Source organism: Neovison vison, chromosome 2 (assembly GCF_020171115.1).
Source record: "Neovison vison isolate M4711 chromosome 2, ASM_NN_V1, whole genome shotgun sequence".
Taxonomy (NCBI): domain Eukaryota; kingdom Metazoa; phylum Chordata; class Mammalia; order Carnivora; family Mustelidae; genus Neogale; species Neogale vison.
In genome coordinates, this window is record NC_058092.1 from 16,830,048 (window position 1) to 16,856,085 (window position 26,038).

Sequence of the window (26,038 nt, forward strand, 5' to 3'; positions counted from 1 at the left end):
ACAAATATGTATTGACTGCCTACAGCTGATGGTCGGTTCACCAGGCGCTGGGAATACAGTGATAAACAAAACACAGAAAACTTTTTCCACGTGGAGTGCTTATCCTGGTGAGGGAAGATAGGTGCTTAAACAACTGAATATAAGTATGTCTGGTAGAGATGAAACCATGAGAAATATTAGTGGGCAAATGGTCCGAGGAGTTCTCAGGATAGGGGGGCTGTGTTGTAATTTTAAAATAGAGGAGTGACACAGAAGAGTGCATAGTCTAAGATTTTTTTTTAATTTTATTTATTTGAGAGAGAGAGAGAGCGCACAGGAGTAGGGGAAAGGGCAGAAGGAGAGGGAGAAGCAGACTTCCCACTGAGCAAGGAGCTCAGCTTGGGACCCGATCCCAGGACCCCGAGATAATGACCTGAGCAGAAATCAGATCTGACTGACCCACCCAGGCACCCCATCTAAGATTTCATTTTTAAAAAGATCAAGAAAAGTCAAATTAATCAATGGTGGTAGAATTCATGAATAGTTATTCCCAGGGAACCACAGGAAGGGATGGAAACATTCCACACCTTGATCTAGGTGGCAGTTACGCAGCTACATAGGTTAATAAATAAATAAATAAATAAATAATCAACTTGCAAGAACGGGGTGGAGAGAAGGCCTCGCTGAGAAGGTAAGGCTAGCAAACATTGAAGGGAAGGGACCAGTAACTGACTTTCTGGAGAACACAGGGGCAGAGGGGACTGTGGGAGCAGAGGCCACAGACACCTGACGTGTTCAAGGAGCCACAAGGAGGCCGGGAAGGCTGAGGCCAAGAGAACAAGAGTGGGAAGAACCAGGGTCCTCTGCAGGCCATGATAAAGACTTCAGCTTTTCTTTGAATGAGATGAAAGCCCTGGGAGCATTGGAGAACACAAGGGCCGTGATGTGACTTTTAAAAGGATCATTCTGAGTGCTCTGTAGAACGATGTCTGGACTGTATTCATCAGGGGTCCTCCAGAGAAACAGAACCACTAGGATATATATGAAGAGATTTATTTCGAGGAACTGGCTTACATGATTTGGCTGGCAAATCCAAAGTCTGTAGGGAGGCTGGCCGGCCGGAAACTCTCGGGCAGGAGCCGATGCTGCATCCAGAGGCAGAAGAAGCCTTCTTCCTTGAGAACTGTGGTTTTGCTCCTCGGGTCTTTCACGGATTGGATGAGGCCCACCCAGATTATCGAAGGTCATCTCCTTTACTTAAAGTCCACTGATTGGAGATGTTAACCACATCTACAAACCACCTTTGCCGTAACACCTGGATGAGTGTTTGAATGACCGAGTATCTACCCGGGGCACGTTGACACAGAAAACTAACCATCACAGGGGCAGGGGTGGAAGTGGGGAGACAGAGAACCATTATTATGATAGCTCAGAAAAGGCAGGAAGAGCAGAAGTGGTGAGAAGGGATTGGATTCTGGACACAGTGTGAAGGTAAGCCAGTGTGACTTGTGCGTAGAATGGATGTCAGAGAAAGTGAGGATCCAGGAGACGAGCCCGAGCAACAGCAAAGACAGAGCTGCCACTGAGATAGGCAGACTACAGGAGGAGCTGGTCTGGGGTGCGACTGAGAGTTCTGTTTTGAACACAAGGTAGAGATGCCTCCTAAACATCAAGTAGACAGTGGGACTCGTGAGTCTGGGGTCAGGGGAGCAGTCAGGGGCAGAGATACAAATCTCTGCCCAGGGTTTGGCCAGGGAAGTATGGTAAAACCAGAAAGGAACAAGGAACATAGAAGACACAATGGCAATGACCCAGGGGCCAAAGCTGTGCCCACGATGAGATACCACCACACACTTGTTAAGAGGATGAAAAGACAAGCTGCCGACTAGAACATATTTGCAAACTAGGGCTTAGTATCTAGAATGTATAAAGAACTCTCAAAACTCAACAATTTCTTAAAAAGTCCAATCAAGAAATGGGCAAAAGACACAGAGACATTTTACCAAAGAGGCTATACGGATAGCAAAATAGTACATGAAAAGAAATTCAATCTCATTCATTATTAAGAAATTAGAATTACAAAAACAATGATAGTGACAATACCAAATGCTGGCACAGATGTGGGGAAACTAAAAAAAAAAAATATATATATATATATATATATATATATATATATATATATGCAGAAAACTGGTTCACTCTATATTGCCAACCAGAATATAAAATGGTACAGCCACTCTGAAAAACCGTTTGACAAGTCTCTTAAAAACAAAACAGAACAAAAGCAAACAACTCCCATTCACCTCCTCAGTTGCACTCCTGGGCATTCATCCCAGAGAAATAAGAACTTATGTTCACACAGTTACCTGTAAACAAAGGTTCATAGCAGCCTTATCCTTAACAGCCTAAAACTGGAAACAAGCCAGATGTCTTTCATCAAATGAATGGTTAAATAGACTGTGGTCCATCCATACCGTGCAATCATTAGTCTACAACAAAAAGAAAAATGTTGTTGATACTTGCAACAACTTGAACAAATCTCCAGAGGATTATGCTGAGTGAAAAAAAAACTCCCCAAATTACACACTTTATGACTCCATACCTATACTATTCTTGAAATGGAAAAATTACAGAAATGGAAACCAGATTGGTGGTTGCTAGGAGTTAAGGAGGGGGGGTGGGTTTGGTAAGCAAATGGGCACAGCCAGAGAAGGGCAACAAGAGGGATTCTTGCCCTGAGGAAAATATTCTGTATCTTGACTCTATCAAAGTCAAGTACTTGCTTATGCTATTGTACTACAGTTTTGCAAGAGGTTTCCATTGGAGGAAACTGGGTGAAAGATACATTGGTTATTTCCTTCAACTGCATGTGAATCTATAATTGCCTCAAAATAAAAAGTATAATTTTTAAAAGGACGTGCAAAAGACAAGCCTAAATTTTATATTAGATCCAACAGGCATAAAATTCATCAAAATTTTAAAACTTTAGCTCTTCACCCACTTCTCTCATTAAGAGAGAAACTGGAAAAGCAAACCAAAGACTGAGGGAAAATATGTATAATACCCGATCTGACAAAGTGTTTGTATCCAGAGCATAGAGAGAACTTTTACAATACAAGAAATACAACACAATACAATACAATTAAAACCGCAGTGAGATAGGACTTCGCAACCGCTAGCATGCCTAAAGCTGAAAAGTCAGAGAGAAATCAAAGCATATATTCACAAAACGACTTATACAGAAATGCTTTTTCCCAATAGCCCAAATCTGGAAACAACACGAATGTCCATCAGCAGGTGAATGGATAAGCAAATGTGATAAAACCAATGGAATGCTACTTAGCAAAAAAAAGGAACAAACTATTGATACACACAAAAACATGGGTGGACCTCATAAACATCCTGAGGAGGGGCACGGGGGAGGGGGGGTGGTTCCATTTATATGAAATTCTAGAACAGGCAATGAAATGATTCCATTTATATGAAATTCTAGAAAAGGCGAAACTAATCCATTGTGCTAAAAATAGATCAGCAGTTGCCTAGGGCTGGGTCCAGCGGAGGAAACTGACAGCAAAAGAAGTTTGGGGGACATTGGAAATTTTCCCTATCTTGATAATAGTGGGCATAAATATTTGTCAAAATCATACCTAATGTGTTCATTTCATTTTATATAAATGTATATAGATCTTACAAATTAAACCTCAGTAGGGTTGATTTTTAAAAGACAAAATACAAGCCCATGTTTTGTCTTATATTCAACAGACACAAATGTACTCTGGGGAGGAGGGTGGCTCAGTCCGTTTAAGCAGCCCACTCTCGATTTTGTCTCAGGTCGTCAGATCGAGTCCCACCTCCCCTCGGGCTTAGCCTAGAGTCAGCCTGAGATTCTCCCTCTCCTTCTGCCCCTCCCCCTACTCACTCGCTCTCCAATAAATCTTTTAAAGAAAGTACGCTGGCAGCTTGCTATGAAAGTTTCTAAGCGCGTACTCTAAATGTCTCTACTTAACTCTTCCACCCACCCCCACCCCGGCATGACGAACAGTTCAAAAGCCAGCTGGGGTCGGCGTCTCTGAGAGCCACCTCCGCAGCTCCACCTTCCACACCTCGAGGAAGAGGGAGGCTCGGGAGGGCCAGAGCCCCGCGTCACTGGGGCTGGAACACGGGCCTGCGCTGCAGCCTCAGCACCCGGTAGGTGTTAAGGCCCGGCACGTCGAAGCCCGGGGACAGCCCGTGGCGGTCCACCGGGTAGAAGCGGACGAGCTGGCCGTGCTGCGCCTCGAGGGAGAGCCAGGCGTCGCCGAGCGGCAGCGCGCACGGGAACTCGCGCGCCACGTGCAGCTGGAAGACGCGGCCGCGCAGGTGACGCAGCGTCAGCGTGCGGAAGGCGGGGGGCACGAGCGCCTCGACGCGCGGCCCGAACTGGCGCAGGCGCAGCTCGCCCGCCGGCCCGGGGCGCACCTCGTAGAAGGTCTTGTTGGCGAAGGTGAAGTAGCCCACGAAAGGGCGTGCGCTGGGCGGCGGCGCGGGGCGGGGCTCGGCCTCCCGGAGGGCCCTCTCCATGGCGGGCAGGAGCACGTCATAGGCCTGCGCCACCAGGTCGCGCCCAGGAGGCCGCGGCCCGGCCAGCAGCAGCACGAGGCCCAGGCGCAGCGGCGGCACCAGGGAGAAGGTGGCGGCGTAGCCGTCCAGGTCGCCGTCCTTGCGCACCACGCGGTAGCCCCGCTGCGCGTGGAACTCCCACGGTGTGCCCGTCTCGTTGGCGAAGTAGGCGCCCGAGCAGGCCAGCAGCGGCGCCAGCAGGGTCTTGGCCGCGTCGGGCCGCAGGAGACGTCGGGGCCCGCTGCCCAGGAGCACCATAGCCAGCTTGGCCAGGTCGGCGGGGGTGGAGTACATCTGGCCAGACGGCCGGTACCAGCCCAGGTCGTAGAGCGGCGCGGGCCGCCCGCTGCCGTAGAAGCCGGCGGCCAGGCGGGCGCGCACAAGGGGCGTGAGGTCGAAGCCCGTGTCCGCCATCCCCAGCGGCTCCAGCACGTTCTCCGCGATCCAGCGTTGGTAATCACCCTCAGCGGTGTGCGCTGCCAGGACGTGGGCCAGAAGAGAGAAGGCCAACGTACTGTAATGGCACCTGGAAGAGGAAGGGTGGAAACTGGGATGTGGCCTTGGAGGAGTGTCTCCAGGCCCTAAAGAGCCCCGCGTCACCTGCTCAGACTGAAATGCCACCAGAGTTTCGTTGGACTGGATGGGGTTGAGAAGAAACCTGCTTCATTGCATCCCCGAAGGTCAGACTCAACAGCGACTTTAGAGGTCATTGAATACAAGTCATTATCCTACATCTGGGAAGACTAAAGCCCAGAGACGGGCAGAGAATTGCCCATGGGCACAGGGCAGGTTGGGGAAGAGTTGGACTCAGCGATGCCCCTAAGAGAGTGATAAAACAAATCTTAGTTCTTTACACTTTAGTATGATTTATTTTCTCGAATGGAAAACTAGAGACGATTGTAGGGCAAAAATGACAGGGAGCTCCTAGCTCAAGTATAACAAATAGGAGGCAGGATTTCACCCCATCCTTCTCCCAAACCCTACTGCTCCCAAAGCCGGGGTAGGGGGGAGGGCTGGGAGGGTGGGATTTGTTCAGTGGTCACCCCAGCCATCCACTCCCTGTCTCATCAACATTTCATTTATTTCCATTATGGCACTTGGCAAAATCTGTATTTCCCTCGTTTATCTGTTCACTGATGAAAATGTCCGGTCTTCACTCAGAACAATGTACACTTGGCGAGGAGCAGCCTGGTTATAATGTTCCCTGCCATATCTCAATAGCCAGGTGCTGTATCTCATTTGAGTAGATGGTCAATGAAAGCTGAGTTGATGAATCGACAGAATACGGAGTTCACACTAGATCTGGGCCCAGCCTCCCCATGCCTTGTTGTGCCCCCTGTCTGGGCCTGTCCGCCCAGCTGTAGAACAGGGAACACATTCAGGGATCCCTGTTTAGGACAAGGTGATACAGACTCTGTCCTAGGAGGGCTTTGTCACCTTGGGTGGTTCCTATTTTGTGTGGGGCATCAGACACACTCCTCACCTGGTTCCAGGGTCTGCTACCAGCACGTCATCCTTGAGCAGGCTCAGGGCCTCCTGGGTGCTGCCCGTCCACAGCAGCGAAGTGGATCGGAGCCTTCTGGGCAGCCCTGCAGAGGACCATCGATCAGACCTGCTGGACCAGCTGATTGTGGGATAGTGGATCCCTGGGTGCTCTCCCTCTCCCACCTTCCATGAATTGAGAAGTAAGGACCACAAAATCACTTAAAGAAAAAAAAGTCTAGCCTGGACTCTAATCATGCCTGTGTTTTATTGGGCAAGTCATTTAACCTCTCTGAGCCTCAGTCCCCTCATCTATAACATGAGAGAAATAATTTTCCTATATCGTTGGGCTCATGTGAGGATTAGTTGAGATAAAATGCTCAGAATGGGGCCTGGTCATAGCAACTGTTCAAAAAATAATTGTTCTCATCCACCATAGAAGTTTGAGTCCACCAAATTCTTGAGGTCAGTACCCGAGCAGGTTTTGTGGAACTACTTCGCTCCTCTGCCCACTTGGAATTTTCTGTTTATTGGATGCGACAAATATGGGAAGGCTCACGGGACTGGGATTCTTTCCATCCTTCCACTCAGTAGTTTTCAGGCATCCCTTTTGTTTCAAGGACTGTTCTGGAAACTGTGGGTTCAGTAGTGAGCAAAATAAAGTCCCTGCCCACATGGAATTTCCATTCTAGTGGAGGGGACAGGCAAGAAATAAATATTCATCCTGTAGAGAAAAATAATTGCATGTAAGAAGGGAGGGATTGTTATTTTATCCAAGGGTATATCAGAGAAAGGCCTCAGAGAGAAGGTGACCCTTGAGCAGGTGAGAGCTGTGTGGGGAAAGAATGTCTCCCACAGAGGGAACAGCTAGTGCAAAAGCCCTGAGGCAGAAATGCCTTGGCATGTTTGAGGACCAGTGAGGAATAGCCAGTGTGGCTGAAGAGGAGTGAGAAGGGGAGGACTTTGGAGCCGAGACATGACAGGAATATGCCACAGGGTGCTAGAGGACGCTGGAAGGACTTGGCTTTTCCTCTGAGTGGGATTTGACCACCGCAGGGGTTTTGAGCAGTGGAGTGATGTGATTTGACATATATTTTATCAGGATTGCTCCAGTTGCTGTTTGAAAACAGACGTTGGGGGGGGAGGGGGCGGAGGGAGGAGCAGTGGCAGAAGCGAGGAAGCCTATAAGGAGACTTGAAACATCCATGTTTAATGGATGGTGACTTAGACTCGGATGCTAGCAGCAGAGTGGTTGGATTCTGGATATATTTTGAGTGGGGAGCCAACAGAATTTGCTCCTGGAGGAGATGTGGAGGGTGTGGGGATTGGAGGTGTCCGGGTGACTCAAAAGGCTTTTGGGTTAAGCAATTGGGAGATGGAGTCTTGGTCCTGGGTTTAAGTTCCGACTCTAGCACTTCTTCTCTTCTTTTCTTTTCTTTTCTTTCTTTTTTTAAGAAGAGGAGGGAAGGGCAGAGGAAAAGGAAAAGAGAATCTTTAGCAGGCTCCATGCCCAGCGCAAAGCCCAACATGGGGTTTGATCCCACAACTCTGAGATCATGACCTGAGCTGAAATCAAGAGTCGGACGCTCAACCTCTGAGCTACCAGGTGCCCCCGACTCTGACACTTCTTGCTGTGTGGCCACAAACAATGTACTTTACCTCTCTGAGCCTCTACTTGCTCATCTTTAAATGGGCTGAAGCACTTGCTGTGGTGTTGTGTTGAGGTGAGGTGTTAGTAGCCTTAACTTGGAAAGGGGATGAAAAGCTCCAGGAATGGGAGAGAGCTCCAGATAACAGAGTCAATCACAGAAGACGTTGAGAGCTTAGAATGGAGTTAAGCAGGCAGCCATTGGCTCAGCTAGCCCCTTGGGACTATAGGAGAAGACATGTGGGATGTTTTAAAACTAACCAAGCACAAGGTGCTGGGGTCCCTGGGTTTATGGGTAAACAAGAAGCCACAACACAGCCCCTAGAGAGAGCCCAGGAGTCAGAGCTCTAACCCCCCCGGGGTCAATTTAACAAGAGCCTAAGCTTCCAGGCTCCTCAACTGCATGGCCCCTTCCAACACCTGTATCTAATTTTGATTTTGTAACAATGTATTCTTAAAGAGGACCCCCAGGATTATATCCACATGAGGCCCCACCAAACCTAGGTCCAACCCTGGCTATAATAACCAAAGCTACATTGACAAGGGCCTGCTGTGTGCCAGGTGCCCCGCTAAGTGTTTTACACTCATTAGCTCATTTAATCCCCAGGAATAATGTAAACCTCACTCATTTTACAGAGGAGAAAAGTAGGGCTCAGAGATGTTCAGTGACTTGCCAAATATCAAAGAGGGCAGAGATGGGATTTCAGTGCTCATGCCCTTAACCACTGGGCCATTCTCCCACAAGAAGACTGGTCCTGGGGCACCTGCGTGGCTCAGTGAGTTAAGCATCTGCCTTCGGCTCAGGTCATGATCTCAGGGTCCTGGGATGGAGTCCTGAGTCGGGCTTCCTGCTCAGCAGGGAGTCTGCTTCTCCCTCTCCCTTTGCCCCTCTGCTAATAAATAATATCTTTAAAAAAAAAATGAGAAGAAGGAGAAGACTGACCCTGTCCTGCATGAGCTACTTCCGGTGGCTCCGTCCTCTTGCTGAGCCTTGGGTACACCATCAGGGCTCAGAAGTGATAACCAGTCACATCCATCAACTGAGACCTCAGGCCATTTGAAATGATGAAATGGCTGGTATGTGTATATCCATATAGTTTATATAAGTGTGTCATGTAATATGTACATTGTACTTTCTTACACATACACTTTCATACACCCATATGCACCCTATGTAGTGTATATCGTTTTATCCATTCATATGGTAGCATATGACATGTTGTTTGAGCTTTTTTGTCCCACTTAAATTAACATTATATCTTTTTCCATCTCGTAATAAAGAACATTGTTACCCCTTTTTTCTGGGGCTGCATCTTATTTGATTGTCCTAGGTTTTTGAGCCATTCTCCATTTGTAGATATTCCCCGGCCTGGCATGGGGAATGGGTGGGATGGCCAGGCTGGGTGAGGGCCTGCTGCTCGGTTCCTGCACCTGAAACGGTTTGGGTTGAGCTGGGAAGGTTCAGAGCTGCTCACCCGAGAGCTGGCTGGCCATCCTTCGGAGGGTGACCGGCGAAGGCCTGGGGGCTGGGCCCACCTGCTCCAGCCCGTCCATCAGGCTCTCTTCAGGGGCTGATGCCATGCCCAGCGGGTTGTTAATGGTGAAGGTGCTGGCGTACCTCTCCAGAGGGTCATCTAGGGAGGCCACAATGCCCTCCTCCCACAGCCGGTACAGCATGAGGACTGGAAAGATCTTGGAGATGCTGGAGATCCTGGACAGTGTTAAGGGCACAACGGTGCAGAGGACATGCAGTTGGCCCTACAACCCACCTCCACCCTGCACCCCCACCCCCCAACTTTCTAGGGTTCTAGGAAAGCACCAAGTCTACCCTTGCCTAGTGTCTCAGATGGAAATTCACCAGCCTCTGTAAAACTGCCATTGGGATGTTTAAGAACATACCACAGTGGTGGGGGCACACTCCTGGCCTATCCCCATGCCAGCCCTTAACCCAGGCCCTTCCCAATCTAGGACAGACGTGAATTGGGCTCATACCTCTGCCTCACACTGGCCAAGTGGTCTTGGGCAAGCACTAGATCTGAGAGTCATTGTCCATTTTATAGGTTGTAGTAAAGATTGAATGAGATTGGGCACGTAGAGTGCTTGGCAGCATACCCGGCAGGTATGTACGTGTTCAGTAAGTGATAGCAAATATAATCGTTGGCCCGGTGCCTGGCACATACCAGGTGCAGTGTGATTGGAACCCCTAACATCCTCGCAGTATCTCCGGGAGTGACCATGTTCACTCTGCATGGTCAACTTTTAGGATCTCACAGGCAGCTCCTTGGAGGGGAGACTCTGGCTGTGCAGCAGAGGGTCCCACGTTTCTTCCATCTGGACCACTGCTAATGACTGACAGGGACCTGGGGCAGGGGGCCAGGAACTGGTTATAGTCCCTTTGTGGCAGATAGAAGGGCAGGGGGGATGGGACACAGGGAGTCTTTTCTAGTTAGGAAGGTTTGGGGTTAAGGGCTCTCCAGAAGGGATTCCTTCCTGACCTATTATCCCTGTGGTGTGATGTTGGGCACTCTCTGGTTCTCTCTGGACCTCGGTCTCCTCATCTGTAAATTGTCAGGACTTAATAACAGCCCTGGCATCTTGGACCCACTGTCTTGATTCTCTTGAGTCCCCCTACCTCCTAGGTTTCCCATGTCCTCCCATCCCTGCCACCCTCCAGAGAACTCTGTGGTCACCCAGCTGACCGGTACATGGTGTACTCATTGGGGGGCCCAGAGGCTGGGTCTGAGCCATTCTTCCTCCCGAAGTTCCCAGTCCAGAGCACAGTGTCATTGTGGATGATCACGGCAGACATGGCAGCCAGGCCCGGGGCAGACAGTGCCTGACGCAGGATCCCGTCCACCTTGGAGGAGGAGAGCAGGAGGCTCAGAGCGCAGGTGCAGAGACACCCCTGAGTTGTTCTGCACACCCGGCCCACTCTCACACCACCCCTTGCACACAGCAGCCCCGACCTGGCTCCCCTCCGTTCTCTCCCCACTATTGCTGGAGCCTCTGGACCTCTGGTTCTCAGAACCCCCCTGGCATGGGACCCCCACCCACTTGCAACCAGACCAGCTCCACTAAATGTGTTTTCTGTGTAGGGCTTCCTCATAAGATTTCTGTTCAAAGAAATACTACTTTGGCAAAATGCAAAAGGAGGGAGGGGTTAAACTACTAGTTTAGTTGAACCCTGTGATGCCCTAGAACACCTCCAGAAGGCCCGTTCTGACCCCCTAATGTTGGAGAATTCATGATAGAGGGTGGACAGGCCCTCTCTGAACATTGACTGAAAAGACATTGTTTTCAATAATGAAATGCAGTGCGGGTGAGAACTCCTCTATCTGTTGGACACTTGGCATGTGCCAGGCTTCATATAAAGTTATTTTCACGCATTGTGTCACTTAATCCTCCTAACAAGGCAGTACTCGCTTCTCCCCATTTTACAGATGAGAAAAGTGGATTCATGAGACCCGAAGTGGCTTGCCCAAGTAGCTAATGGTTCGTGGAGTCAGGATTCAAAGCCCAAGCGAACTCCAGCCCTTGCTCCTAATTCACAGCCAGACCACCCCGCCAAGCCACTTCGCAGATCAGGAGCTGAGCTCTGTCCGCCTGGGGTTCCCAGCCCAGCGCTAGCTTTGCCTCCATGTGCCTCGGTGTCTTCCTCTGTAGACCAAGGCTCAGGTCCACAGAAAGAGGTCCCCAGACACTAGGTGCTCACTAGAGAGCAGCCATGGGGATCACTGGTGCTTTGTTTCATTTCCTGATTGTGACCCTGGAGCCTCAGAGCACCCCTTTGCTTCCTCTCCGTCACTAAACTTTTCACATATTTGCAGGCACTGATGATGTCTCTCTGTGCTGGCCCACGCCTTCTCTCGTGTGCACATCTGTCCCTTCCACCGTCCCAGACGACAGCGTCACATCCCCACGCTGTGCTGCTGCTTGTAGACTTCCAGTCGTGTTTCACCTCTGTGCGTGTCTCCTGAGGTGAGTGACCGGGGAGTGGGGTCTGACAGGCACAGGCCAGCGCCAGCCAGCAGCCCCGTCTCGTGTTGGCTGCCACGTGTTAGCAGCACTAACAGTTACGCTGTAGGGTGTGTTTAAGGATATGGCCCTGGTCTCCAGGGGTCAGGGCTTTGTCTTCCCCGCACATCCCCTCTCCCTCCCCTACCTCTGGCCCCACCGGCCTGAATTGCCCTGTAGCTCTCTGTGTGTGCTTTGCCCTCACTCCGCTGCCCCTGGACCCTTGCGTGTGCTGGCCCCTCTCTCCAGAGTACACGCTTCACTCCCCCAAGCTCCCTTACTATAAAAATGCTTATCATCTGGATATCTCCTACTTGTTCACATCTCAGTGTAGACACCACTGACCCCAGAGCCAACTCTCTGTACCCCATAGTTCCTAAACTTTCCCTACCCTCGCTCTCACACACACCCCCCAGTTATCGTTGTTACTTGTCTTGACTATTCTGTCCCTTCCAGACTAGTACTTCTTTCCAGCAGGACAGAACCTTCTTCCTGCTGTCTCCCTGGTGCCTAGCACAGAGCAGGTGCTCAAGAATTGTATGTTGAATGAATGAATGAATGAATGAGTGAGAGAGTGAATACCACTGCCAGTGCCCAGAACGTGCCCTCCCCTTCACCGCCCAGGCCTAGCCCACACACCAGGTCCCCCTTGGATCATCACTGACCTTTTCCAGGGCCTCCTTCAACACAGGGAGGGGGTGAGCCAGGGGCACAGGCTCCGGGTGCCGGGGACACATCCTCACAGGGGCAGAAGTCACCTCTGGTCCCAGGGAACCTGGAAGGTAACATCACATGGTGGTGGGAGACAGAGATCGGGACAGGAGTCCAGGGGTCATCCTAGAAGAGATGCGAAGGTGGCAGCAAAGGCCAGAGCCATGCCTCAGGACCAGCCCTCCCAGCTGGCCACAGCCTCCCCAGAAGACAGTGGGGCACAGTGACCTAACATGGGCAGCGAGGGGCAAAAGGCAGAGTCTCCCTGGGAGAAGGGATAGTTCCACGCCCACCACATGATGACTGGCCTTCAAAATGCCAGTCACACCACAGCCCTCAGTTGGCAGCCCCTGTCTCCTGCTTGACCAGCTTCCTCCCTCCGTGTAATCAGCTGACTTAGAAAAGTCCTGGCTCCTTGGGTCAGGTTCAGCCACATCTGTCTGTCTGTCTCCTTCTCTAGTTCTGATTCTGCATTTGGGTGGAGAAGTAGACTTGGGCTCTACTTGGGCTTCAGGCCTAAACCATAGGGGACAGTGCCTTCTGTCACCAGAGTGGTGACAGGGATAGCTGCTCTAAGTCGCATTCTGCTTTGGTTCAGGTGTATGGCTTCCTGGGGACCTCGGGGTGGGGGTTGGGGGGTGGAGGTGTGGACCCTGGCAGGACAGGATTCAGGCTGAGAGATCATCATAGCGGCCCCAGACCTCCCCCTCAGCCTTGAAAAAGTATAGAGTAAGCTTGTATAAGTGCCCAGAGGAGCAGCCCCCTTCTGGAATCCTCGAACTGCCTCCTGAGACTACCGGGACTTGGCCCTGGCCTTGAGAGAGCCCAGGATAGACTAGCAGCAGAACCGCCAGCAAGCCCTCAGAATAAGGAGAAGGAATAGATCACTTTGTTTGAAGCCAGTAGTTTTGGGGGCTTACTCAGCATTCCGTAACTGATAGAGTCCCAAACAGAAAAATGACAAGCCTGAAGGAAACTGTCTCAACAACTCTCTGACACAGGTCTAATAGCTGGAGTAGGGAGGGCTCAGCCAAAGCTGGAGTGTCACTGGGGTGGGACCCTGGGGGGGCTGGTTCCTCCAGCCCTGCATTAATAGGCACAAAAGGTCACGTGAGAATCTTAAAATCCAGATTTGAGGGGTTCCTGGGTGGGTCAGTCAGTTAAGCGTCCAACTCATGATCTCAGCCCAAGTCTTCATCTCAGGATCATGAGTTCAAGCCCCATGCTGGGCCCCAGGCTGGGTATGGAGCCTACTTTTTAAAGAAATTCAGTTCTGATTCAGTAGATACGGGGTAGAACCAGAGTGTCCTCATATCTAACAGGCTGTCAGGGGGTACCCACACGAGAGAGAGTACTTAGATCCCCATGCTCAGCAGACCCAAACAGGTCCATGAACCGTTTGCTTCCCATTCAGAACAAATTAAGGAGAAAATTTGAGAGCACGCATTTAGAAACTTCGACAGCAGTTTGATGGAGTAATTTTGTGTTGAGTCTTAAAACTTGGGCTTCTATTTTGTAGTCTTTTTTTTTTTATTTAATTTCTCTTTTTTTTTTTCATTTAATTTCTCTCTTTTTTTTTTTTCACTTAATTTCATTTGTATCTATTTATAGTCATACTGGTTTGCTTTGGGCTGCTAGTTTGATGGTTTAAGAAGCATGGCCCTAGAGGACAGGCTGACCCACCTACTCGGGGACTGTTTGCTTAAGGGACTAAGAAGCCCCAATAAAGGAATTTACTCTAGAAAGAACAGGTTGGGGTGGGAAAGGAAAAACCAGCAGGAAAATAAAAGGAGCCATTTCTGCACAATTTCCACGGGACTTTTTAGGAGTTCAGACCACCTCACTGAGGCTTGGACATCTGTAACACAACAGGAACAGAGCGAGACATTCTCTGGGTTTAGTGGAGAGCTGGGGTTCTGGATGATCCAGGATCCCCGCAGGATGGAGGTCAGAGGAGTTGCTATAGCAACAGAAGGTGCAGTGGGCATTACCAGCAGCAGTGACTCATTTGCCAAGCCTTGACCAGCCCCTGATGGAGATGCTCCAAGAAATGGCAGCATCTCTCCATTTCTTGGACACCTCATTGTTCCTCCCAGGGTCTTAGATACAGCTGGGGGAGGATCTTTAAAGGGGGTTTGGGCCCGGCGATCCTACCATGAGGGCTGAAGACCAGGCGAGAGAAACTCTGTTTGCACATATTGGAGGATCCTGAGTTTTAAAGCCAGACTAGGTAGTTTAAGGAAACCCAAGTGGTATTGGGATCCACGAGAGCATCAACACACAGAAAAGTCACAGGAGTGGCCCAAAGATACACAGCTAGGGAGAGTCGGAGTCCTAATGAAAGCCAGAGCTTCTGGGTCTAAATCTTGTGGCCTCGCCCCTACACCTTCAGATCAGGAGGGGCAGCTCCCGGCCCACAGAACCCACAGGGGTGGGGAGCAACCCAAGGCTGCGGGTGCACTCACTGGTCTTCAGTTTGGGAAGGTGGTACTGCCACAGGAAGCAGCCAGTCATAACCACAGAGAGCAGGAAGAAGAAGCTGCAGGAAGCTGGGAAGAACCACTTCTTTTTCACTCCTGACAGGCGGGGCAGCCGCCCCACCTAGAAGGGGAAGGACACAGGTTACAGCTCCCCCAGTAGTCAGCAGGATCCCTACCGTGCCTTAGGTTCACCCAGACATCACGAGAGCCCACAGTTTGGGGGAAATATCACACCTGTAGAAGCAAGGTCCTTCCCAGTATGACCCTTTCAACGGGTGGGCCACACGTGTACCTCTGCACCTCTGGGCCTTTGCACAATCTGTTTCCTCCACCAGGTATGCCATCTCTCTCCTGTGTACTTAATAAAATACCTAAGACTAACTGAAATGCCACCTCCTCCATGAAGCCTTCCCCAACCGTCCTCATCCAGATCCCCTCCATGGCCCTTTGTACAAGCCTCCATCGTGGTACAAGTCCAACTTCCTAATGCAACAGTTGTTGGACTACTATGATGTTCCTAATGGAGTACGAGCTCTCCAAGGGCAGGGCTGGAGTTTGTTAGATCTTAACATTTTACCCTATTTTCCTCCTATCTTTACGCTTTAAAAATTACCATGTCAGTTACTTGTTTAGTGTGTGGTCGTCCATCCTATGCCCTCTTTGTACCACCTGCAGACTCCGCCTCCTCCCTTTCTTCCCGGATGGAATGCTCATTCTGATCCCGCTGTTGGTCATTGCCAGGATGTTCTCATTCGTTTACTCTGCGTTTGCATCTGCAAACAGCGTGTAGTATCACTTTGCACATTTTAAAACTTCTGTAAAGTACATCCTACTGTGTTATCCTCCTTTTTCCCAATACAATGCATGTAGCTCTGGGTTGTTCACTTCAACTTCTGTAGAGCATGCTGCTGTATGAAGATATCTCAAAGTGTACTAGTTAGACCATGGAGGCCTCAAAAACATGCCTCTTTTCTGGCGCTTTGAGTGGCCCAGTCCATTAAGCATCTGCCTTCGGCCCAGGTCATGACCCCGGGGGCCCGGGATGGAGTCCCAGGTTGGGCTCCCTGCTCAGCAGAGAATCTGCTTCTCCCTTTCCTTCTGCCTGGGCCCCCCTACTGGTGCTCTATCTCACATAAATAAGTAAAATCTTTTTTTTTTTTAAGTGCCTATTTTATGCATTTGAGTAGAGCGCTGTGGCTGGAAGTGAAATTTCTGCGTGGTACGGTGTGGCCCTTCCCAGCTTACCCTGGATACTGTCCAGGCTCTCCGGTGCTGTCATTCCAGCTGGCGCTCCCCCCACCTGTGATTCTCGTAGCTATTTCTTTTTCTTTTTCTTTTTTTTTTAAAGATTTTATTTATTTATTTGACAGAGAGAAATCACAAGTAGATGGAGAGGCAGGCAAAGAGAGAGAGAGGGAAGCAGGCTCCCCGCTGAGCAGAGAGCCCGATGCGGGACTCGATCCCAGGACCCTGAGATCATGACCTGAGCCGAAGGCAGCGGCTTAACCCACTGAACCACCCAGGCACCCCTCTTGTAGCTATTTCTAATTGAGAAGGTTGACCACTTTCTCCTGAGTTTACTGTGTAGATTTCGGTTTGCTTTCCTGTGAATGGACTGTGCTAATCCTTTCCCTGTTTTTTCCTATTCAATTTTCTTTATGTATTAGAGTTCTTTGTAGGTTCTGGATGCTCTTGCTAGTGTTTCGTCTTTTCACATTGTCTTTATGATAACTTGTTGAGAGGCAGAATAGTGTAGTGGTGAATCCGTGGCCAGATTACCTAATTTTGAATGTCAGTTCAACCACTTCCTGACTGTGTGACCTTAAGAGGGTCACTTACCCTACTGTGCCTCTGTTTCTGCACCTGTAAAATGGAAATGATAATAGTGCTTGTCTCATAAATTAGTAAGGATTTAGTGAGTTGATATATATGTAAAGTATATTTTGTTTGACACAGTATAAGCTCTAGGAGATACTATTGTTAAATAGAGGGCTTTGGGGGGTGCCTGGGTGGCTCAGTTGTTAAGCATCTGGCTTGGGCTCAGGTCATAATCCCAGGGACCTGGGATCGAGCCCCTCATCAGATTCCCTGCTCAGTGGGAAGCCTGCTTCTCCCTCTCTGACTTCCCTGCTGTGTTCCCTCTCTTGCTGTCCCTCTCTGTCCGTTAAATGAATAAAATCTTTTTAAAAAAATAAATAAAATAAGGGCTTTTAGTTTTGGTTTTGGCTCCTGCCAATCAAATCAAATTCATCAATATTGTCTTTTTTGTTTGTTCTGTGTGTGTGTGTGTGTGTGTATACAGAGGTTGTAAATGTGGATTTCTAGACTTTCATACACAGAAATATTTGGGGTTATGGTATAAAGAAGAAATCTAATTTTATTTTTCCATGTGTATAATCAGTCATCTCAGTGCCATATATCACATACTCCAGTCCTGTCCCCCACTGGCCTCTATGTCGTCCCTGAAACACACCAAGGGTCTGTACCTACCAATACCCTTTGTAGGCTCTGTTCTGTTAGGGTCTCACTGAGTTGCAATTCCTTGCCTCTCTGTCCAATCCCACACACTCTTCCATGAGGAAGGAAGCTCAAACGCTGAGCCCAGAACTATGACACTGTCCTACAGGAAACAGTCTGCCTGGAGAGGCTTGCTATGATCTGACCCTAACTGGCTCCATGGGCCCATTTCCTACCTCTCCTCCTTCTCCCCTCCCCCTTGTCTCTTCATGCCTCGTCCCCCTCTCCATGGCTTTGCATCTGTCATTCCCCTCTGGGAGGCCCTTTCTATCCTTTTCACCTGACAAACTTCTTTTCTTCCCATAAGACCCCTGGGCACCTCTAGAGCCTTCTCATTCTCCCCTAGGCAGAACTGAGGGCCTCTTGTCTAATGCACACCCCATCCTGCCTCGTAATAGTAATCCGCCCTGGTCACTACTGACTTCTTGGTCTGGCTCCCTCCTTGGGGCAGATGTCGCCCATACCAGGATCTTTCCTTCTTGGCCTTTACACCCACAGCTCTTAGCACTCTGCTGGGGATGCCCAGGAAATATGTTTTGGATTTTACATTGTTCTGCAAGCTGGATGTCTTGGGTTCAAATCTCAGCCGCATTTCCTGAGCTGATTGTAACTACAGACAAGTCCCTTCCCCTGCTGGGCCCCAGTGTATTCAGCCGTTGGAGCAGGATGGACTATTTGTAAAGAGTTAACATTTCCACCTGGAAATTTCATTCAATTTCCATCTCTAGAATTTGGGGTTCCCACTAAAGCCCTTCTTCATTCGTAATTTCCAAAGATTGGAAATAGCCCAAATGTCCCTGAACTGGTGAATGGATAGACAAACTCTCTTACATCCCTACAATGGAACACTTAGCAGGAGTGTCAAGGAACAAGCTATTGATACACCCAGTAACGTGAACGAATCTCAAATGCATTCTGGTAAGTGAAATAAGCCAGACTCAAAAAGCCGTAGTCCGGGGACGCCTGGGTGGCTCAGTTGGTTGGACGACTGCCTTCGGCTCAGGGCGTGATCCTGGAGTCCCGGGATCGAGTCCCACATCGGGCTCCCAGCTCCATGGGGAGTCTGCTTCGCTCTCTGACCTTCTCCTCGCTCATGCTCTCTCTCACTGTCTCTCTCTCAAATAAATAAATAAAATCTTTAAAAAAAAAAAAAGCCGTAGTCCGTATAATCCCATTTTCATAACATTCTGTAAAAGGCAGAACTGTAGGGACAGAAAACCACTCGGTGGCCATCTGGGGGTAGGGATGGGGTAGACTACAGAGGAGCAGAAAGGACTGTGGGAGGGGACAGAACCATCCTATAACCAGATCGTGGTCACAGGATTGGGTGCATTTATCAAAACTCATAGAACTGTCCACCCAGAAGAGTGACTCTTGAATGCACATAAACTATACCTCCATTTTTTAAAATGAACCCACTAAAGAGCCCAAGAGCGTTAGGATGTCTCCCCACCTAGGTGTCAGATGCAAGACGGGGCTTCAGGCACAAGGGGTGGATGGCGGGGTTCTCTGACATTGTTTGTGTGGGAGGGAAGTTGGAAGGGGCTTCCCTTTGAGTATGAGCACAAGACCCCTGGGGCAGGGCCAGGGAGGGAGCCCTGATGGGAGAGCAACCTGATCTGTCACAGGGGCCAGAAGATGGGCGTTTCATTTCCAAGTGCAGAACGAAATTCAGAGACTTTAAATCACTCACTGAAGTCATGGACAGCACATGACCTAGTGGGACTCGAGCTCCGGGCTCTGCAGCACCCCACCCCACCTTACCAGGTGACTGGGCTCGCTGCATTCCTGACCCACAGCCCTCCTCTGGGGCCCAGTCTCATCTCATGCCTGTCTCCAGCCTCAGGGACCCAAAGGCGGAGTCAGTATTTCACCTCTAAGCTGCTCATCAGCTGCTCACATGCGGACTTGCAGTACCCCTCTCCCTTCCCGGCTGGAACATCCTGGCAAGGGGAGGGTTCAGGAAGAGTCTGACTTCCCCCCAAATCCCACCCCTCGCCAGCTCCTTCCCAAGGCAGTCTACAGTCTCAAGACACTCACCTCCGTTCTCCTTCTCACTGCCCACCCTGGTATAACCCTCCTTGTCCAGTCATTCATCCAGAATACAGTCTCCAGGGGTCAGCTGTGTGTTGGGCACAGAGCTACAGAGCCTTTGGCCAACATCTGTCCCCCGTGGAGCCGGCAGGATGGGGGAGTGGCCACACAGAAGGGCTCTGGAGTCAGGTGAAGCAAGACTCGACACTGGCTCTGCCCTTACTGGCCTTGGACTTCACCTCTCTGAGTCTCCATTTGTTTGTGTGATGGGAATGACCATCATTCCTACACCTCATAGAAGTTAGATGTGGGCAAATGAGATAATGCATGCAAAGCCCCTAGAAAGCTGTCCACTAATTGGTGCTAGTGCAGAAATTTCTCTGGGAGGGAGATGTAAACAGAACATGAGCAGACAGCTCTCGGGCCTCCAAGGAACCCATGAACTCAGCCTCTGGGTGGGAGGGGGAGGAAAGCTTCACTGAGCAGGTAGTGGGGATGAATGGGGGGCACTCCTGCCAGGGACCTGGGGATATGGGAAGGAAGGGGAGTGAATTCTGGTTGGTTTTGAGAATTCAGTGGGTTGGTACATGTAAACGACTTGAAACCGTTCCTGGCCTACGGCGCAAACCATGGAAGAAATGTTAGTGAGGACGATGAAGGTGATGTGGAGTGATTTAGGCACTATTTGAAGCAAGCCTTGTGGGGCTCTCTCTCACCTGGGTCTTCATTCTCTCCACGGTGTGAAAGACTCCAGCTCCTTGAGGATTCTGGTCTACAGCCCCAGAGACCCTGTGAGTGGAAAACTGAGAGGAATAAAGGCCAAGAAAGGTCCTGGAGTCTGGGAAAGAGAGGAGGGGACAGAAATGTGAGAAGGCGATGGGAGGGGGGTGGGGTGTGATGTGGATGGGATGGGGTGGGCGAAGCACCCGCCCCCCGCCATGCAGCTCCACTTCCAAGGCAAGGGGAAGCACCTCAGAAAACCTGCGAGCTTGAGGAGCTGTGCAGGTCTGCCCGGCTCTGTCATGATTTTAGCACTGAAAGTTCCAGATCCCTCCGTCCTGGGAAAATCAAGTCAGCTGGTTATCCTCCTGGCCCTGCCTCCCCTTCCAGCCTCAGAAACAACCCTATCTGACCCCCAGGTCCTTAGCCCCAACTCACCCTTTTCTGGAAGGCTCAGGAAGGACAGGGCAACTCAGGCCCGGCCATGGCTGGCCAGGGCCTCCATGAGTCCCCGTGGTCCAGGGGACAGGAATGGCGTCCTGGGCTCCGAGATGCAGACTTCACCCAGGCTCCCCAGAAGCTGGCAGATGTAGTGTGGATTACCCCAGCATTAATCCCTCCACGTGCCCCCCACCATTAGGATTAGTTCCAGGGGTCCGTGAGCGGCAGGGAGGGGGGCACATCTGTCAGGGAGCCTGGGCAACACCACGTGATCCAAGATGCTCCAGGCTGGCGGGCAAGGGAATGCTCTCTCTGAAAGGAGTGTCTGCCAAGCCCAGTGTGCCAGAGAGATGACCCACAGGCCTCCCAGACCCATCCATGCCCCCACACCAGCTCCTCAGCTGCCTCTGAGGCACCTGGGGTTCCAACGAACATAGTTTGAAGACCACCAGGGGTCAAACCAATTGTTAAATATTCAAATAACCAGTTCTGTCACTGCTCATGTAGACCTTTTTATTTCTTCATCTATAAAATGGGGATAATCCTATCTTAGTGACGGGAGGATTAAATGGCAGCATGCTGGTGAAGCAGGTAATCTAGGACCCTTCACTGAGTAAAGACCCCATAAATACCAGCTTCTTGTGATCACGGAGCTTTGTGGTACAATTCTACCCAGCCCCCATGTCAGACATCAGATCCTTCTCGGTGAACATTCTAGAAAGTTACTATCCCACTGGGTTTCCTTGACACAAAAAGTGTAAATATATTTGCTTTCCTGCCCCTAGACACGGCTGCACCTTGGACTCACCTGGAGAGCTTCGAACCCACTGGTATCTGGGTTCCACACCTAGAGATGCTCAGGGATGTGGCCTCAGTGATGCCACTGTGTGGTCAAGGTTAGGAAGCACTGCCCTAGAGCAGTTGTCTCCAATTCACACTTTAAATGTCTGTAGGAACAGCCTGGGGTCAAGTCAAACTACAGGCTCTGAGTCAGGGAGTTGGAGCAGGACCCAAGATTCTGCACCTCTAACCAGCTCCCAGGTAAGGTTGAGGCTGGGCCTCCTGGACCACATTTTGAGGAGCATGTCTCCTCTATAGTTCGTGGATCACACCAGCTTCCATAGCCTTCTCTCAGTAGGGTCCCACAGTTGTCTCCCAGCCACCCCGTGGTTGACAAGACTGGAACGATTCTCCCCACTTTGTTGATGTTTAGGGTCCCCTATGTGAAGGGATGGAGGCAGGCCTTCTGGATCTCAGTCTGCATCCCCTGTGGCCAAAAATCCAGACTGGCCCAGAATAGAGACTTACTAAATTAGAACAAGAAGAGGGCTGAGTGGTTTTGCCCCAACTCCACGTGGCAGGGCTGGTGAAACCAGCTCTGAGAGAGGAGGTGACTTCCCAGAGTCACACAGCAAGCTTAGGGGCAGCGGCCGGGCAGGAACCCGTGTATTCTGCACCCGGCCCCCTTGGTCAGTCTTTGCCGGGCAGCCTGCGGCTGGGTCACAGATTGTGTGCTGACACTGTTTCCTGAATATCGGGGCGACTCCCGTGTCGTCTCCCACCCCCGCAAGGGGGAGGACCACATCTCACTCTGGTTTGTCTCCAGATCGGGGCCAAGTACTCACATCAGTCCACATCAGGGTTCCACACCTCTGCTGACAAAGACCCTCACCCCCAGGACACCAGCTGCTTCCAGAGCTCCTCCTTCCCCAAAGCAGCCACCTGTCATCAACCCAGCCCAGTTTTGCCCTTTCTGAAGTGAAGCCAGGAGAATCCGCAGCATGTCATACAGCAAAACGGCCACACGGTGGCAGCAGAGGCCCGTATGTAGAACCCTTGGGCCCAGGAGCGCTTCCTCTTCTCTAGGCATTTGTCCAGGGCTTTCTGAGCGTGAGCAAAGATAATCCCCAAACAGCCCCCTGAGGGAGGAGTCGTTGTCGTCTTCATACGGGAGACATCATATCCGTCCTTTACTTAACCTTCCATGCCTGCCCACTGCTTTTGGAAAGAATCAAAATTCAACCCTTGAGTCAGACTGCGAGGGTTGGAATCCCAGCTCCACCACTGACTACGCGCCCTTGGTTGGATTTCTTGGGCTTCTGTTGGACCCCCATGTGTTGATCGGTAAAGAGAACAATAAAATAGAGCCTGCCCCCTTAGGGTGAGAGCGTGAATTGCACTAGCTAAGCACCTGTGAGCCCCTGTGATGACCAATGTCCCATTATGTCTCCTCCCAGTGCTCCCCGCTCATGCCCCTGCCCCTGGCCTCTTCCCCTTTCTTCATCCCTGTTCTGCCCACCTTCCCCTTCTCCCCCGCCTCCCCTTCCCATCCTTTCCACCCTCTTCTCTCCATCATTCTCCTTCTAGTTTCAGAACTCGCTCCAGTTGTCCCAACACTTCCTGGCGGTGTTTCCTGAAGACCATGCTCGGGTTTTTAGAACTAGGAGCAGGACTTGTAACACAGAGGGGGAGAAGAGGCTCCCGAGTTCAAGTGGACTGTGGGCTTGAGGGACTCTTGCTGCCTTCCTCTGTCTGTGCCCGTCCTGAAACTCTCTCTGGAGGTCCCCGTGGCTTGCTGCTCAGGTTGTTTTGAGGTTGCCTCTTGTTCCAAATCACAAATACACTCCAGAACATCCCCAGAGAGAGAAAATGACTGTACCTACCCTCAGCATCAGGATTATTTGGAATGGAGAAAGGGGCCAAAAAGATGTCAAGGACAAACTAAACTTGAAAAAGGAAAGTATCTTCCCCAGAGGATCTGGAAAGATACTTAGCATTTCTCCCTGGTCAGGCTTGTATTGATTAATTGATCCATCTGTCCGCTCACTTTTCTTTCTTTCTTTTTTTCTTTTTTAAGATTTTATTTATTTATTTGACAGAGATCACAAGTAGGCAGAGAGGCAGGCAGAGAGAGAGGAAGGGAAGCGGGCTCCCCGCTGAGCAGAGAGCCCCATGCGGGGCTTGACCCCAGGACACTGGGATCACGACCCGAGCAGAAGGCAGAGGCTTTAACCCACTGAGCCATCCAGGCGCCCCTGTCTGCTCACTTTTCCACTGAGTCACCCAACAAACACTTACCAAGGATCTACCATTTGCCAGATCTTACGCTTGGATCTGGGGGTGGACATAGGGCAAGGCAGAGGTAGCAACAAGCACTCATTGTCAACACATGTGTATTTCTAAAATTTATATATGTAAGTAATCTATACACCCCACATGGGGCTTGAACCCATGACCCAAGACCAAGCGTTACAGGCTCTTCGGACTGAGCGAGCCAGGCACCCCAGCATGTAGTTGTCCAGCACCTACTAAGTGCTGGACACTGTTCCTGGTGCTTGAACTATCTCCGTGAAAAAGGCAGGTCCCTGACCTTGTAGAACTTCCATTCTAGCAGAAGCAGCCGAGCAAATAAGTAGCGTGTTAGACCGTGTTGCAGGCTATGCAAAGTAAGCAGAGCTGGAGGTGGGGGTTCTAGGGTTACACTGAGAGGTCAGGATGGCCTCCCTGAGAAAGAAACATCCAGTAAACCACCCAAAGAAGGTAAGGGAGTTGGGTATATGGCCAGGAGAGGAAGAGTCCCTGGTGGGGCGAACATCCAATGCAAAGACCTCTCGGAGGGCAAGAATGTGCCCAGTGTGCCAAAGGAAAAAGCAAGGAGATGGGAGTCTGGAGCAGCCTGGGGGGCAGGGCAGTCAGCCAGGTGGGGAAGGTAATGGGCGACCGGGTCATGGGAAACCTCGTGGGCTGTGGGAAGGGCTTTGGTTCTCTCTCTGAGTGATATGGGAGCCCTTGCAGGGTGCGGAGCAGAGGAGTGCCAGGACTTGACTCACATTTTCAAAGGACCACTCAGGCTTGTGGTGTGGAGGGCCAGGGTAGGGGCGGGGAGGCCAGAGCTCTGTTCAGAAGCAGCCGTGGAGGCTCCTAGAGTCCCAGACTCTTGATATGCTTCGGAGTTGGACCCCATAGGACTCGCTGGTGAATTAAAGCCAAACAGGAGAGAAGACGACTGAGGAAGGGCCCCAGAGGTTTTGGCCTAAGCCACCAGAATGGGGAAGCCTGAGTGTGGGAGGGGTTTGGGGCAAAGGGACAGTGTTCAGGACTGTCATTAATTCTGAGCCAAGTGAAAGTACAGAAGTAGGCACTGGGCCATTTGAATCTGGAACTTAGAGGTCCGTATCAACGATATAATTTAGAAAATCACTGACATTAGAAAATAGAGAATATTTAAAGCCATCACCAGGGAGTGAAATGAAGTGGAGGAGGTTCTGAGCCCTGAGCGCCGAGGTTGAGGAGCTGTGAGTGCGGGATGGAGGCAAAGACCATGAAGTCATGCAAGACCATGAAGTCATGCAGACCATGAAGTCATGCATTGTGGATGCGAATTGGGCTTTACCAGGCGACCCAGAAGCGGTGGGTCAGCAGTTTATGAGGTGCTGGTGCATTATGCTGGCTCTCATCATCATATGGATAGAGGTTCAAGGTTCAAGACAGAAACATCCTGACATGTGTTCCAGAAGATTCCACCACCCCACGCCAACACACCCCCACACCCCCACCCCTACCACACTACTCTACTGTATAGACCGAGTGAGGTCAGCCTTGCAAGTAAAGAAAAGCTGGTCTGAACTCAGGCACCAGGGAAATGCTTGCAGGGCTGAGGTCCCTGAAGGCCCTGAGGGAAGGGGAGACCTTGTGCAGTGGTTTCTGCTTTGGGGAAGGGAGCAGCCGCCTGGAGCCCACCTGCTGTCATCTCATTGCTGGAACCTGGAGTGAGCCCCCAGGGTCTTCCCATACAATCCAGATTTTTCCAAGGTCCATCCCCTGACCTAGGGCTCACCAACATAAGCCTTCCCGCTAGGGATGGAGCTCAGTAAGAGTGTAACAAACAGGGGGGTGGGAGGTTGGGGTACCAGGTGGTGGGTATTATAGAGGGCACAGCTTGCATGGAGCACTGGGTATGGTGAAAAAAAAATGAATACTGTTTTTCTGAAAATAAATAAATTGGAAAAATATTTAAAAAAAGAGTGTAACAAACAAGGGGGGGGGGAGAAATCAGCTGGGCTCCTAAGAGGATTTCCAGCTGTTGTTGGCAATGGGGGGGTGGGGAGACACCGGAGGGGGAAGGAAGAGCCTGGAGTGACGGTACAAAGTCCACGATGGCCGTGCAGTCCACACCAGATGCGAGGACTTATCCATCCCTCTGAGCGAGGGATGGAAACGTGGTTGTGGAGGCCCAAGACGCAGCTGTTGGTGGCTGCGGCCAGCTAGGAACAATGTCCTTGCCATTGTCAGAGAGTGAGTCGCTGGTAAGTCTCCTATAGCTGGGGATGGTGCAGGGTGGGGGGTTGGTCAGTGTGCTGGAATGTTCAGCACTGTGATAGGTCCACGCCATGGGCTCTGGCCTGAGCAGCTG

The 26,038-nt window shown here is 50.7% G+C and overlaps 1 protein-coding gene across 1 annotated transcript; it reads right to left on the reverse strand.

Annotated features, from left to right (window-relative positions):
- Window positions 1-4,122: 4,122 nt before the first annotated feature.
- Window positions 4,123-15,001, reverse strand: LACTBL1 (lactamase beta like 1). The gene is made up of 6 exons (XM_044236319.1): window positions 14,899-15,001; window positions 12,388-12,497; window positions 10,408-10,565; window positions 9,184-9,419; window positions 6,062-6,167; window positions 4,123-5,104 (listed from the first exon to the last, which is right to left on the reverse strand). Exons 1-6 carry the CDS (start codon window positions 14,945-14,947, stop codon window positions 4,123-4,125), a joined length of 1,641 nt encoding a protein of 546 aa, XP_044092254.1. The 5' UTR covers window positions 14,948-15,001.
- Window positions 15,002-26,038: the final 11,037 nt, after the last annotated feature.